General features: G+C 40.2%; 1 protein-coding gene across 1 annotated transcript; it reads left to right on the top strand.

Moving 5' to 3' along the window:
* The first annotated feature begins 435 nt into the window (after window positions 1–435).
* Window positions 436–14,760, top strand: mip (major intrinsic protein of lens fiber). The gene is made up of 4 exons (XM_003216939.4): window positions 436–913; window positions 5,766–5,930; window positions 7,056–7,136; window positions 8,292–14,760. The coding sequence occupies exons 1-4, from the start codon at window positions 554–556 to the stop codon at window positions 8,475–8,477; spliced, it is 792 nt and encodes a 263-aa protein (XP_003216987.1). The 5' UTR covers window positions 436–553; the 3' UTR covers window positions 8,478–14,760.
* Window positions 14,761–15,197: the final 437 nt, after the last annotated feature.

Genomic DNA, 15,197 nt, shown 5'->3' with positions numbered 1-15,197 from the left:
AGTAGTTTCAGATGCATCTCCACAATGCCATAGGACCATTTGAACTTTGTTAAAATCCCTTTCCGAAATTCTCTCTATACAGGTAGCAGAATGGAGGTTCCCTTCCCTATAATATATTTCCCCAAATACTTACACATCAGATAACACACTGCTCCCCCAACACAGAATTTGCTAAAACATTCTTAGGGATATGGATGCATCCAACCAACACTAACAAGGAACCCTAGAATGAAGACTCTTAATTGAGAGATGGATGGCCTTCTGGGAAAGCTGGACAGGATCAATGCTTCAATGGCAGTAGAAGATTCTGGGTACCCTCATGCTCCCCCAGCCCTTTATAAGGGCCTTGCAGTTTCCCTATCTGGTTAGTCAAGAGTTAAGAGGGTTCAGTCAGTGGAGTGAAGTTCCCACCTCCTGGGCTGAGCTAGTCTAGGGAGCCTTATAAAGCTCCCAGCCCCAAAAACAGAGTGGTGGGTTTAAGTGTGTGAATGGAGCAGGCGTAAGGCTGAGGACTGTCCTGCCGGTACTGCAGACCACCCTCTCCTGCCTGGCCATGTGGGAGGCACGCTCATCCTCCTTCTGGAGGGCTATCTTCGCTGAGTTTTTTGGCACCCTGATCTATGTACTTTTTGGCCTGGGGGTCTCGCTGCGTTCGGTCATGGGCCCCTTGAACATTCTGCAAGTGGCCCTGGCCTTTGGTTTGGTGGCAGCCACTATGGTGCAGTCTCTCGGCCATGTGAGCGGGGCCCATATCAACCCGGCTGTCACCGTGGCCTTCCTCCTGAGCGCTCAGCTTTCCCTCTTCCGCGCGGTCTTCTACGTGGCTGCCCAGGTGCTGGGAGGAGTGGCCGGCGCGGCTGTGCTTTATGGAATTACGCCGGTGGCATTGAGGGGTAACTTGGCCCTCAACACGGTAATTGGATCAGGCAGGGGTGCTGGGGTGTGTGGTGTTTTCTTTCTTTTGGTTGTTGGAGCTCTTTGAGTAGGCTTGCAACCTGCAGCTGAGTGATATTAAGAGAGTATTTGCTGTGTGCAGAAAACCCACTAAAGGATAATAAGAGTGTTTGGCAAAACTTGAAGTACTAGTGACTATGCTAGAAGTAACAACAGAAGGAAGAGCGGTGTTGTTTTTGAGCATTGCTTGTCAGGGAGTCCCCAAATTTAGGACAAACTCTACAGCCTAGAGCTTGAAACAAGTAAAATCTATGTGCTTCCATAAGAGATGTGAACGTGCTTCTGTCCCAGATATTTTCTGGGATTGATAGTGGTTGAACGACATAGATGTTGGGATTGAAAGCAGAGAATAACCTGATTGTATATATGGTTTTTCCTTTCCTTCCCTTCCTTTTTTGCCATGCCAGCGTGTATGTACTGTATACTGTGGAGAGAAAAATGAGAAGATAACTCACTCAGAGGGAAATTTCTCTTGTGGGGTTATCAGTGGTATTTATGAGATCATTACAGTACCATTTTGATTACATTCAATCTATTCCATAATAATCCTACTAAAATTTAAGACAAAGAGCTCTGTTTTTTTGTGCACAATGTTTTGCTGTGTGAGAGGTTTTTCACAAATCCAGGGAAAGCCTTTTTGTCTCCTGCCTGCCAATAGAACAATGCCCTGAAAGCATTGTTATTGTCAGACATAATGTGGAAAGGCAAGGCTTAATCCCATAGCAACTGAGGATGGGAAACCATAAAGGATGTTGGGGCGACACGTGGCCCACACTTACTTTATGCCTGCTACAACCAATTCGTGTTTTAGATTACAGATAGATAGAAGGAAATCTTTCATGTGTGAAAACACGTTCCATCTCATGATGCAAGCCCACGTGTGATATGCTAGCTTCATAACATGTATCTCTTTCAAAATCCAAGGGTTTGCCTTGATTTGTTGCTGGGCTGGCTTCTTGGTAGGATGCCTTGTAGATTCCACTTCACTATCACTGCAGCAATACACTGCTTATTGCAAAGTAAATCTCCTTGAGCTGAACAAAATTCACCAGTATGTTAACCATGTAGGATCATACCTGAAAGCTTTGCTATGCTGTGTTTTGAAAAAAAGAAATAAAAAGTCTCTTGCATTAGTGCTTCCCTTAGTTTTATGGGATCAAGAGTCTTTTTTCCCCAGTGGTGCTCCTGAACTTTGCATTATGTGTTGGATAGTTTGTTTCACTCAAGGGAAATGGTTTCACTACTATCTGCATTTTTGGGCAAGTGTTCCTAACATTTCTCTTCATGAATTGACTATGCAGTTGTTAATTATACTGGTACCTCACCTAGCTGGATTTAAATAATGTTCACAATTTTGGGTCAATAGAATAGGAGGATTTTTCTATTATACCCATCAGTAGATGTGGAGAGTTCAGAGAAACTAACTTTAGGGTATATCCACCAGTGGAAGAGGAAGCGATATCGCAATTTCTACTATGTTTGCAACTCTGGGTTTGAATTATTAGTCCCCTTGAATCAGTGGGATTTATGTATGTATTGTGGTTTTCCTCTAACTGGGACTAATCAACAGGATTCTTATTGTTGCTTTAATCTTGACTCTGCAAATCTCGAATTTGTGCTGCAAATTTGAACCATGTAAATATATGTTATCTGCATAAAAATTCTAATTTTTAGCAAACTACAATTATGTACTAAAATTTTGAATACAATCATAGGCTGAGTAAAATTGAGTTCCCTAACTTCCTAATTGTGTTAGTGTGCTTTAGCGTCCTTCTATTTACCTAAATTAAAATATACTCTATGTTTGAAGAACTGGGACCTCATCGCATTGTTGTTTACCCCATTTCTGCATTTGATTGCCTGCCTACTGTTGGGTTTAGAATTGCTGAGCAGCATCTCTTGACAAAGCAGTGTTTTTCCACTGGGATTGTCTGGCCTCACTCTTCTCATAGAAATTGTTATATTCATTCATCAGGATTTGGGCTGTGCTATCATGGAGCAACACCAAGTGTGTTGAGTTTTTACTGTATAGTTGTTGCTTTTGTGTGCCTTCGAGTTATGTCTGGATTTTTTTCTGGCAGAATTTATTTTAAAAGACCTTGCTTTTACCTTTCTCTGAGGCTAGAGAATGTGACTTGCCCAAAGTTACCCAAAAGGCTTCCATGGTCCAGCAGGGATTCAGACCTTGGCCTTTCAGTGTCCTGGTCCACCACGGAAACCATTATACCATTATACTAGCTGGCTTAGTAGACCTGAAGTCATACACCTAGTTAGCCACAGAGCTAACTATATCTTAGCTTATCCTTTCTCCAGGACCGCAATGGTATGATACAGTGTCTCTCTGAAAGGCAGGCTTAAATACAACCATTTTAATTTCTCATTATGCTTCAATTTTGCTCAGATAACTACAGCTGCCAATTGAGGAAAGGATCTGACTACAGTGCATTTTGCCCAGGGCTTCTTTGTATTAGGAGCCCTTTTATAGAGCACAGTTATAGTGCTATGATTCTGTTTCAAGGACCATGATAATATTGTAGTAGGGAATTGGCAGTAGAGGGAGGCTCCCACCAGACTACAAGCCCTAGGTCAGTGGTTCTCAATCTGTGGGTCCCCAGATATTTTGGCTTTCAACTCCCAGAAATACCAACAGCTGGTAAACTGGGAGTTGTAGTCCAAAACACCTGGGGACCTACAGGTTGAGAACCACTGCCCTAGGGGTTGCCATAGGATGTTGTTGTGGCTGTTGAAGTGGAATCATAGCATTATTACTGTGTAGTTTGAAAGGGTCCCTAATTAGAGATAAGAATCACAAGGTTTTCTTGGAAGTAGAGAGGCCTCAAGAAAATGTAACAAGATATTTTTTATTGTGATAGCTCTTTGCATTCCTTTTTTTTTTTTTTTTGGAAAGGCAATTAAAGCAAAAAATATAGCAACAGCCAGAAGATGGGATCCACGTTCTCTGCTTTCAACTGGGTTATATGAGTCTACTCTGCCATATAATCCAGTTCAAAGAAAATAATCTGGATTTTATATGGCAGTGTAGAAGGGGCAGAAGGCTGGATCTGTACTGCCATATAATCCAATTTTTGAATCCACATCTGTTTTGAACTGTATTATATGAGTCTACAGTGCCATATGGCTCAGTGCAGATCATCTGGATTCAGATACTGGATTATATAGCAGTGTAGATGGAGTCTAGGGCTCCTTCTACACTGCCAGAAAAAAAATCCAGACTATCTGCTTTGAAGTGGATTATATGGCAGTGTAGACCCATATAAACCACTTCAAAGCAGATAATGTGGATCCCATCTTCTGGCTGTTGCTATATTTTTTGCTTTAATTGCCTTTCCAAAAAAAAAAAAAAAAGGAATGCAAAGAGCTATCACAATAAAAAATATCTTGTTACATTTTCTTGAGGCCTCTCTACTTCCAAGAAAACCTTGTGATTCTTATCTCTAATTAGGGACCCTTTCAAACTACACAGTAATAATGCTATGATTCCACTTCAACAGCCACAACAACATCCTATGGCAACCCCTAGGGCAGTGGTTCTCAACCTGTAGGTCCCCAGGTGTTTTGGACTACAACTCCCAGTTTACCAGCTGTTGGTATTTCTGGGAGTTGAAAGCCAAAATATCTGGGGACCCACAGATTGAGAACCACTGACCTAGGGCTTGTAGTCTGGTGGGAGCCTCCCTCTACTGCCAATTCCCTACTACAATATTATCATGGTCCTTGAAACAGAATCATAGCACTATAACTGTGCTCTATAAAAGGGCTCCTAATACCTGCTTTGGATTACCTGCTTTGGATTATATGGCAGTGTAGAAGGGGCCATGACTGTGTGATCATTCTAGTTTCTGGTCCTAGTTTCCTTTTGTTTTGTTCTTTCTTTGAGAATGGGTGTTTGTTGAGACAAAGTAATTTTCTTTAATTAATGTTGAAGGTTTCTTCTGTTCTTATTGCCTTTTCCCAGTTCGTAACTAAGATAGCAAAACCAAAGAGGCTCCGTGCAGTTTAAGATCACTTGTAACATTTTTATCAAAAAGAACTTAGTTGGTTGCTATTGTCTGTATAAATTGTTCTTTTAAAATTTCAAACATATAATTTTATGCCAAATCATACATTTTGTATTCCTAAAGTAACAAAAGGACTTTTAATTAGTTAATATCGTATTTTTAAAAAGTTCAGCAAATTTCAATTTTTTTTCAGAAAAAAAATCCACCCAACTTCAAATCTCTGTATGTAGCACAGTGAGATCTTTCCTCTGTTGGGAGAGAATGGCTGAGTTAGTCAGGAAGAACAATTAAGGAGTATTGCTATACCCCAATATATGCAGCCAGAAATGTAAACTAGGGCTGACCCTAGCTTGGTGCAGCCTTTGATTTCAAACCACAATGCAGTCAGCCCTTCATAGCCACAGATCCTGCACCCATTGCTTCACCAATCCATAGTTTAAATGTATATTTCTTAAACTCCCAGAAGGCAAACCTCCATTGCTATTTTGTATAAGAGACACAGTTTACTATGCTATTGTATACAACATTGGGACTTGAGCATCCATTGATTTTGGTATCTATGAGGGATCCTGGAACAAAATCCTAGCAAATAGCAAGGACCTACTGTAATTAAATATTTCATTCAAAAGTCCACACCCAAATTTTAATCAGCCTTCATCAGATATGCCACCCAGGTGAATTTCTGAGCAAATAAGGCAAGGTATATGAGGCAAGTCTGATGTAGATGAAATGAAGAGTTGTCTCTGTTGTTTCCTCACCATTCCGTCTTTGTGTGTGTCTCCTTGGTTGCAGTTGCACCCCAGTGTAAATGTAGGCCAAGCCATCCTTGTGGAGATCTTCCTGACCCTGCAGTTTGTCCTCTGCATCTTCGCTACCTATGACGAGAGACGTAACCACCGCATGGGATCCGTGGCACTGGCTGTGGGACTCTCCCTGACTCTTGGACACCTCTTTGGGGTAATGGATTCAGTTTACAATAAGCTGCCTTCCTTTTGGCAGTATGCAGACATAACAGCTAAGTATTAGTAGGATCTAATACAGTGGTTCTCAACCTGTGGGTCCCCAGGTGTTTTGGCCTACAACTCCCACAAATCCCAGTCAGTTTACCAGCTGTTAGGATTTCTGGGAGTTGAAGGCCAAAACATTTGAGGACCCACAGGTTGAGAACCACTGATCTAATACAAGCATGGTGTCCTTGGCCAGCATGAGTACTGAGAACTAGCTCAGGAAGGTCAATCAAAGTTCTAGACCAGAAGCGGGAAGCATGCTTCTGGACTGCAAGTCCCAACAGTTTTTGCCAAGTTGGGCCTTAGGAATTGTGTAGTAATGGGGAAATTAATTGCTCATTGGCAGTTCATGGTCCTGGGGTCCATTTGCAGTGCACAGTTCTAGCGTTGTTGTTGTTGTTGTTGTTGTTGTTGTTGTTGTTGTTATTATTATTATTATAATATTTTAACTGCCATGGTTCCATCCTGTGAGATCCTGGAGGAGTTCTAAAGGTCCCTCCTTAAACTACATTTCTCAGGATTTCATAGGATGCAATTGTTGCAGTTAAAGTGGAATTATAGTAATATAATGGCATAATTGCATGAGCTTCAGAAGATGGTACTAGGTCTCAATTTTCCTTAGGACTAGGCAGTGGCTCAACACCTACCTTTGCTTCAGAATAGAAGTTGTCAGCATCCTGAAAAGAAGTTCCACCTGCTATCTCCCACAAGGGCCAAGGTTTCTCCTGATATGCCCCAAACCATTTCTGTATGACATAGCCTGCTTTTCTATATTTGGTTGGTAGACCTCCAGGCCATCCAATGGACAGGATTCCTCCAGTGGTAGTGTAACAGAAACATAGACATGGTATCAGCTGCAATATGTCTGCAAAGCTAAACAATTTATACATGTACTGCCCTAAATCTACCTTGCTTCTAGAATGATCTTCCTTACACTTAATACTAACTTATGTGACTATTCTTCATTTAGTTTGCAAAACTCACACATGCCTAAAAATCCCACTGTGTCTTTAGTAAGGGGTGCCTGACGCCCAGGGAAAAATAGTTTATCCAACCTAACCCTCTTCTCCTGCAGATGCACTACACTGGAGCTGGCATGAATCCCGCTCGTTCTTTTGCACCAGCTATCATCACCCGTAACTTCGTCAACCACTGGGTAAGGAGGAGGTTTCCAGGGATAGGAAAGTAGGCTGACATAACCAGGTGTTTAGTAACATGTCTAAGATAAGAGTTGTTGGAGAAAGCATCAAGCTGATCATATGTGATCATATGTGACCAAGCCGACACCCATCATGTACCGGGGAAGCCTCTTTCAAGCACAGAAAACATGGAACTCAATATTACTGACTGATTTTACTGAGGAAGTAAATCATATGGCAGATGTATATAGATACAAATGTCAGACTATGAGAAAAGTTTAAATTATATTTGCTTTAAGGAATAATTTGGATTAGTGCTGATATGAAAGCATCCTACAGTTCTATTTTTTGTGGCTGTTGTGTGCCTTAAAATTCATTTCTGATTTACAGTGAGCCTGAGGTGAACCGACACAGGGTTTTCTTGGCCAGCAGGGCTTTACCATTGCAACCCCTCTGAGGCTGAGAGAGCATGACTTGACCACAGCCACTCACTCGGTTTCTACGACAGAGCAATGATTTGAATGCTGGTCTCTAGAGTCATAGTGCAACACTGAAACCGCGACACCATGATGGCTTTCACACTTCTGTGCTACCACAAATGAAATAGAGACCACATTAACAAATCAAAAGACCTGTAAGGATAGCAGATTGAAAATCTAATGATTTTGAATAGAGCTGCTGACACAAGCAGAACAAAAATGATGTGGCTGTCTGTTCTCATTCTCTGTTGACTAAGGGCCCTTCCACACAGCCCTTTATCCCAGTATATCAAGGCAGAAAATCCCACAATATCTGTTTTGAACTGGGTTATCTAAATCCACACTCAGATAATGTGGGATTTTCTGCCTTGATATACTGTGATAAAGGGCTGTGTGGAAGGGCCCTAAGACACCCCCCCAACCCTGCTCACAGGCCTGGCTCTTTGCTTCCATAGACCCTTCATCCATGGATGGATTCAACCATCTGTGGCTAAAAATATTTTTAAAAATGAATTAAAGAGCACAACTGGATTTTGCCACTTAATATAAGGGAAGCAATTTAACTAGGCCACTATATACAATGACACTTGAGCAACCATGGATTTTGGTACCCACGGGAAGTCCAAACTCCAGCAGATCCCAATGGCCTACTTGTCTCGTGGCTTCATCCAAGTGCTTCTTTCTCTTTTCTAGGTGTATTGGGTCGGACCAGTCATTGGTGGTGTGCTGGGAGGCTTCTTGTATGACTTCATCCTCTGCCCTCGGATGCGTGGAATCTCAGAGCGCTTGTCTATCCTCAAAGGAGAACACCAACTTGAAACCAATGCACCCCCAGAACCTCCTGGAGAACCTATTGAGCTGACAACGCAAGCGTTATAAATATTGTGATTCAGCCTCTATCTCAAAAAAAAAAAGGCAACCCCCTACAACAAACTTGGGACAATAGAATGGGGAGAATGGGCGGGGTGGGGAGTGGATGAAAATGATGTCATTGCCTGATTTTTAAATAATTTCTTTTGCAGTGAAAACTCTTGGACACAAGTTTTATGGCACGGGGAAGTTGTAGGGCAAAGAATTCCTCATGACCTTCTATTTTGAAGTTCTAGGAAATTTCAGAGCTGCCACTGTGTGTACATGTAGAATCCTTGCCAGTTGGGTGCACAATGTGTGGGGGCATATTTGTGCATATATGTGTGAACTTTATAATGCAAAGGAAGCCTCTGAACAACCTTTGTATTCCTTTTATATCTCTCCAGTCAGCTGCCACAATCAACCCCAGAACCTCCTGGAGAAATCATGACTAGGATTGTGTACTGCAATTAATATTGTTGGAGGCAGCATTTTGTCTAGGACAGGACTGGAAGACCAAATCAAGCTCCACCATGCTTTGCCTCTCCCTGTTGCTTCTAAAACACTTGACTCCATCCCCATCTCTGTGGGTTGTCCCAGCAGCTGACTAACAAGTGGATTAGGGGGATTGAATTAGAAGACACAGGAGAGGTGAAAAGGTGGCATGCCCCTTTCCTATTCATTCCCAGTGGAGAAGCTTCCTCTTTGGAGAAGTTATATAGAAACAGACAGACGTGTATTTTATGGGGAAGGGGAGACAATGGGACCTTTGTTTATATGTGAGGATAAGTGGTTTGTATACTTGCTTCTTTATTGTGCGTACATAAGTGTATGTACGTGAGTGAATTATAGGGAAAGGAAGAGCAGGGCCAATGTCTGCAACCTAGAAAGCCAGCTGTTGATGCCTATGCTGAGTTCCCCGAAATTATTTCCTTCTTGACCTGTATTCTGAGGAGCCAGAGAATCTGGTTTTAATCACAATTTTAATTTTCAACCGTGCCCCAATGTAGTGTTGTTCTAAGGCAGAGCTCCTCAAACTTTTTAAGACTGGGTCCGATTCACAACTGGGGGATCAGACAGTCTGGAAAAAAAATTGAACAAATTCTTATGCACACTGCACATATCATATTTGTTGTGCAAAAAAGTGAAAAAACAATATAAAATTTAAAATGAAGAATAATTTTAATCAACATAAACTTAACAGTATTTCAATGGAAAGTGTGGGCCTGATTTGGGCTGATCAGAGAGTCAAGTTAATTAGGATTGTTGCTGTTGTGTGCCTTTAAGTTGGCTCTAAGTCTAAAGTTCTAGGGCAGGGGCCGGGTAAATGACCTTGGAGAACTGCATCCAGCCCGCAGGCCTAAGTTTGAGGACTCCTGCTTTAAGGTGTTGTGTGATATTAAAATGGTATCTCGGTGCGTGATCGCCTGTCCCTGCCACAGACCGAGCCTCCAAAGGTCAACAGAGAGGAACCCAGTTGAATATGTTTTGCCTACAGCCCCATCATACCTTGAGCTGATACAGGGAAAAGGCAACAATCCCAGATATGGCAATTTTAAACATTGTACTGTATGTAGCTTTCCAGTTAAAAGAAAGGAGCAAATCATTCTTCATTCTTGATTTATAGACTAGAGCTAGAAACTAAAGCTGGTTAGACAGATGAGATGGGAAGTTTCTTACTATATCACATTTCTCACAATGCCCTGGGCAACACTACATTGGGCATCTCTGGAATACTGATGGAAATTTAAAATGGTAGCTGGAGACCCATCATGGCAAAGTGCTGTTCCTTGGGCCAGCCTTCAAACCAAGCGTGTTTCTTGAGAAGAATAGCTTTTGGCTTTTTTAATTTATTGCTTTTGTGTATCTAATGTGTGTGCTGTCTTTCTTCCATAATGTACTCTTTTTGTCTTCTTTACCCTATTAATCTATCCCAGTGCTAAAAATTAAGTAAGATAGTGCTAGGATGCAATCTAACTTATTTTTAGCCAGACCTCAAACCTCCCTACTTTTCAACAGACATATTTCAGATTTGCTTATTTCTTCTCTACCCAACTCCTGCAATTAGAAATAATAGGTCCTTATTTTAAAGAATGCAAAAAAGAAATTGTTGATTCTGTAATAAAATTTGCAACTGGCCCTTAAAATAAGCACCTTACTAGAGTATATTTTTACAATTAGACCTATTTCTTTCTCTTTAGTCAGAATCCAGAAAATTATTGACCGGCCTTCTAATTCACTGCTGTCACTGAAGCCGGACATTCCAGAAAAATATGGATATAAAAGAGCCAGAATATTGGGAGCCTATTGATCTAACTTACATCTCAAATTGTTTAAACTAGATTTATCAAGTATAGAAAAGAACAAGCCTCGGTGAAGAAGAATTAGCATGGCTTTTACAAAGCGAAGTCCCATCTCATCAGATAATTATCTAATGTTATGCCGTTTCCCCCAAAATAAGACCAACCCCCAAAATAAGACCTATCATGATTTTTCAGCATTTCTGAGGATGTTTTAAATATAAGCCTTATTTCAAAAATAAGCCCTAGATATAGTTCATTTAAAAAGTCAATTTGGAAAAATAAGACTGCCCCTGAAAACAAGCTCTAAAGCATCTTTTGGAGCATAATTTAATATAAGACCCTGTCTTATTTTGGGGGTAAAGGGCTGAAACACATTCTCAACAAGGAAAGTCTGAATCTTGGGACTTTGGGCTATTTAAGAATAGCAAAAGTGATTTATAAAATCATGATTCTATCTAGAGAAGCGGTTCATAACCTGGGCCCCCCAGATGTTTTTGGCCTTCAACTCCCAGAAATCCTAACAGGTGGTAAACTGGCTGGGGTTTCTGGGAGTTGTAGGTCAAAAACATCTGGGGACCCCAGGTTGCAAACCACTGATCTAGAGCTTCCATCAATCCCTGCCACCATGGCCATGAAAGGAGATGTAGATCAATACACACGGAGAGCACCAGCTTGGAAGAGGTTGGTGAACTATGTAAAAGAAGTACACAGCAAGAAGCATGTCTCCCTTGCAATATCAGAACATGAGGTTATGCAGTGAAACTAGAGACTAGTCAATTCAGGACATACAGCATATTTTACACAACTCAATTAAAAGAATGTAATGATCCTGATCACTGGCTTAGATGGTTTGAAGATTAGGCACATTCCCAAAGATGGCTACCAAGTATGGTAAGTTCAATGAAACTGCCATGTAAGGAGAGGAAGCATGCCTCTGAACATAATAAGTGAAAGAGTGCTACCTTTGTGCCTTGCTTATAGGTTTCCCAGAATCAATTAGACTGATGTATTTTGGAAGCAAAGCCAGACTACATAGATTCTTTGCCTAACCCAACAGCCTCTTGTCGTGTTCTTTTATAGCTAGATGTATCTTTGGTCTTAACCTGTATGACAATGCTTGTGCTCTCTATTAATCTCCCAGGTGAGAGATTATACTAGACATATGGTTCCCAGTGGAACTGTGCTTCGTAAGGTCTTCCCAGATAAGAACTCTAGGAAGTGAGAATTGGTGACTGGTGATTTCAAAAGAGGGGGAAATAGTGATGGTGAGCAGTGGGATCGCAGATTTTCTCCACCTGATATTCAGAGCATGTTTATTTCTGCAGTGTTTACATATTTAAGGATGGATCATTTTTCTTTAGGTATATTGGTGTGAATTGATTTTTTGAAGCCTCACTTTCTACAATTCTTATAGTAAAAACAGGTTTTTTTACTGGTGGGATTTCAAAGTCCATCAGTGGAGTCATACCACCAAGGCCCATTATTAGTCCAGATGGGTTATAAACCAACATGAAACAGATGATTTCACTTGTGACTGTAGACTCTCTCTTCTGTAATAGATTAATTTCTTTGGCCCCAATAGGGGTTTCACTACTCTGAAACTGAAGTCACTCTCAGATGAAGCCAGTGTTATTGTTAGCAGTATCAATGGCCACTGCTACAAAGGCAAGAGGCTGATAGTTGGTGTGAATCCAGAGTCAGTTGAATAAAGTGGGTGAAATCAGGTCACCCTGCTAGATTTCCTGGATTCACACTGAAATAAAAAACAGACCTGTCCATATTGTGCATGAGATGCCAATTATTTCCTTGTTCCGTCTTGCTTTTTATTTTTCTACACGATAATAGCAGGATGAGTAATCCTTTCCAGTTAACAGCTTAACTTTTCTTTCACGGGTATAAAAAGCTTATTTGATTTTCGAGTGTTGGGATTCCTTTCCTGAATTAAATGCTATCATTTATTTTTGGTAACAACTCTACATCTGGGAAGTCTTGTAACTTGACATGGTTATAAAAAGGCTTTTACAAGGATGAGATAGGCTCTGAGATTCATGGTAGACTGCAAAAAAAAAAAAAAAAAAAGAATCCTGATCCAATATATTCAGGTTTTGCTCACACTGATCTGTCCAAAGGAATAAATACCACTTGCCGGTTGGGCTTTGGGACTGCAGGATCAAGGAGGCAATCTTTCTAAGGAACAAGTCCCACAGAGCATAATGGAACAAATTTTCAACATAAACATTAATCAAATTACACCAGGGATACAATTTCCCCATTGACTGCATTCTTGAAGAAAGCAATGAGTAACTGTAGCCTTTTTTCATCCCACTGTGAGCAAGTCTTTGAAAGAGTAGAGTTTTTGAAGACAATTCATAACTCTACTTTTTCTGTGTGTGTATAAGTACATCTCGCATTTGGACTTCGCACAGACTCCCAACTGCCATCTGTAGGACACAGAATAGGATACCAGAGTTTTGTGATAGTTACTAGGAAATATAATTAAAACAAGGTAATGAAGAATCAGGATTGATGAATTTCTAAATTACAGAAGTCAATAGTATTTTCACAAGGGATGCAAAAATTAAATCCCAATCCAGACTACAGGAATATCACTAACGAGAACAATTTTTTAAAAAACACAGCTTTGTTAATGTGAATCAATATGCAATAGGATATTTTAGAACCCTAGAGACAGAGGCCCATTCTACACTCCCATATAATCCAGATTATCTAAGGAGATAATTCAAATTATCTGCTTAGAATGGGATTACCTGAGTCTACACTACCGTATAATCCAGTTCAAAGCAGATATTCTGGATTTTATATGGCAGTGTGGGGGCCCTTCTACACTGCTATATAATTCAGATTATCAACGCAGATATTCCACATTATCTGCTTTGATAATCTGAATCGTATGAGTCTACACTGCAATATAATACAGTTCAAAGCAGATAATTCGGATTTTATATGGCAGAGTAGAAGGGGCTACCTGGGTGGTTGTGATGATTGTTCTCTGTATTATGTAGTTGTCTTTTTTCAATTTTATATGCCGCTTTGAGTTTCATTCGTGGGAGAAAAGTAAATAAACAAATTAATTAAATATAATAATAATAATAATAATAATAATAGATGGGGCTAGAGAAAGAAATTCATAGTTTACACTTTCATGAACTGAATTCACATCATCTCTGATTAAACAGTCTATGAGTTTATGGTAGGATTTTTTTTTCTCCCAGTTAAGTCTCACAGGTATTACAATATACTTAGACACAGAGAAAAGAATAGAAAAGGATGTCATATCGAAGCCTGAAACTGTAGGTCTAACCCTGAGAGCTAACAACCAATTATTTATATATCTAACAATTGCAACAAGAAACCATTAAGTGAACATCACTTGCATTCTTTTGTTTTCAAACATGAACTTTTCATACTTTGATTAGCTTAGAATGTTGGCAGCTTATTTCCTGGGCTCTGGATACCCAGGTGTTCTTTCACACTTCTTCCCTTGTGCTTTTAAACCATTTCAGATCAATGGCAATCCTAAAACAGCTCTATCACTGGGTTTTCCTGGCAGAATTTGTTTACAGGGGCCTTGCTCTTCAAGGCTGAGAGAGTATGACTTCCTATGGTTTATTTTTTTCTTCGTGTCAGGAGCAACTTGAGTCGCTTCTGGAGTGAGAGAATTGGCCGTCTGAAAGGACGTTGCCCAGGGGATACCCAGATGTTTTTGAGGTTTTTACCATTCTTGTGGGAGGCTTCTCTCATGTCCCCCATATGTTGATCAAAGATTTAAATCCAACACCCAAAATCCAATTCTGCTTAATTATTGTGCTGTAAAGTGTTAGTGCCCTTTGTTGTTGATTTTTTTCATAGATGCTTATCACGATGAGTGCTCATATTTGCGTAGTATGGATGGTTTTACATTTGGTTATGTTTGGTTCTTGTTCATATGGGCTTCAAAAGCCAGAGGATAAATCCTCCCCATTAAATGTCAGATCCTATTCAGTGAACAACAGCATGTCTTTATTTCAACCCTGTCAAACTTCATTCAACTATATTTCATTCCTCCTGTCTGCACTCAAAGTGGTTCAAAATCCATTACTTCCTTCTCTCAAAGTAGTTCACTCTTCAGGGTGGGCTATCACCCTCCAAATTACATCTCTCTGGAGCCTCAAAAAACTGAATTTTTAAGAGTCTGCTGAAAGGAGACAAGTAAAAAACAAGTTTCTATTAGTCGTATATATATATATATATATATATATATATATATATATATATTCCCAAAGATTAAATTAGGGGTGCCCAAACCAGAGCTATGTGAGTTGCTAGGCCAAACCTTCACCTCCAACTTCTCTACTACCCTATTTTTTTAAAAAATGTATTTACAAAACTAAATATGCAACAAATGAAACATTTAATATAAGATTTCATTTTGAAGACTGGGGCTTTT

Source organism: Anolis carolinensis, chromosome 2 (assembly GCF_035594765.1).
Source record: "Anolis carolinensis isolate JA03-04 chromosome 2, rAnoCar3.1.pri, whole genome shotgun sequence".
Lineage (NCBI taxonomy): Eukaryota > Metazoa > Chordata > Lepidosauria > Squamata > Dactyloidae > Anolis > Anolis carolinensis.
The sequence above is the reverse complement of the archived record's forward strand: the minus strand, read 5'-3'. Positions and strand labels throughout refer to the sequence as shown.

Coding starts and splice junctions, on each gene's coding strand:
- mip (XM_003216939.4), top strand. CDS start 554: ATGTGGGAGGCACGCTCATCCTCCTTCTGGAGGGCTATCTTCGCTGAG. Junction 914..5,765: donor GTAACTTGGCCCTCAACACG/GTAATTGGATCA, acceptor CCTTGGTTGCAG/TTGCACCCCAGTGTAAATGT. Junction 5,931..7,055: donor CTCTTGGACACCTCTTTGGG/GTAATGGATTCA, acceptor CTTCTCCTGCAG/ATGCACTACACTGGAGCTGG.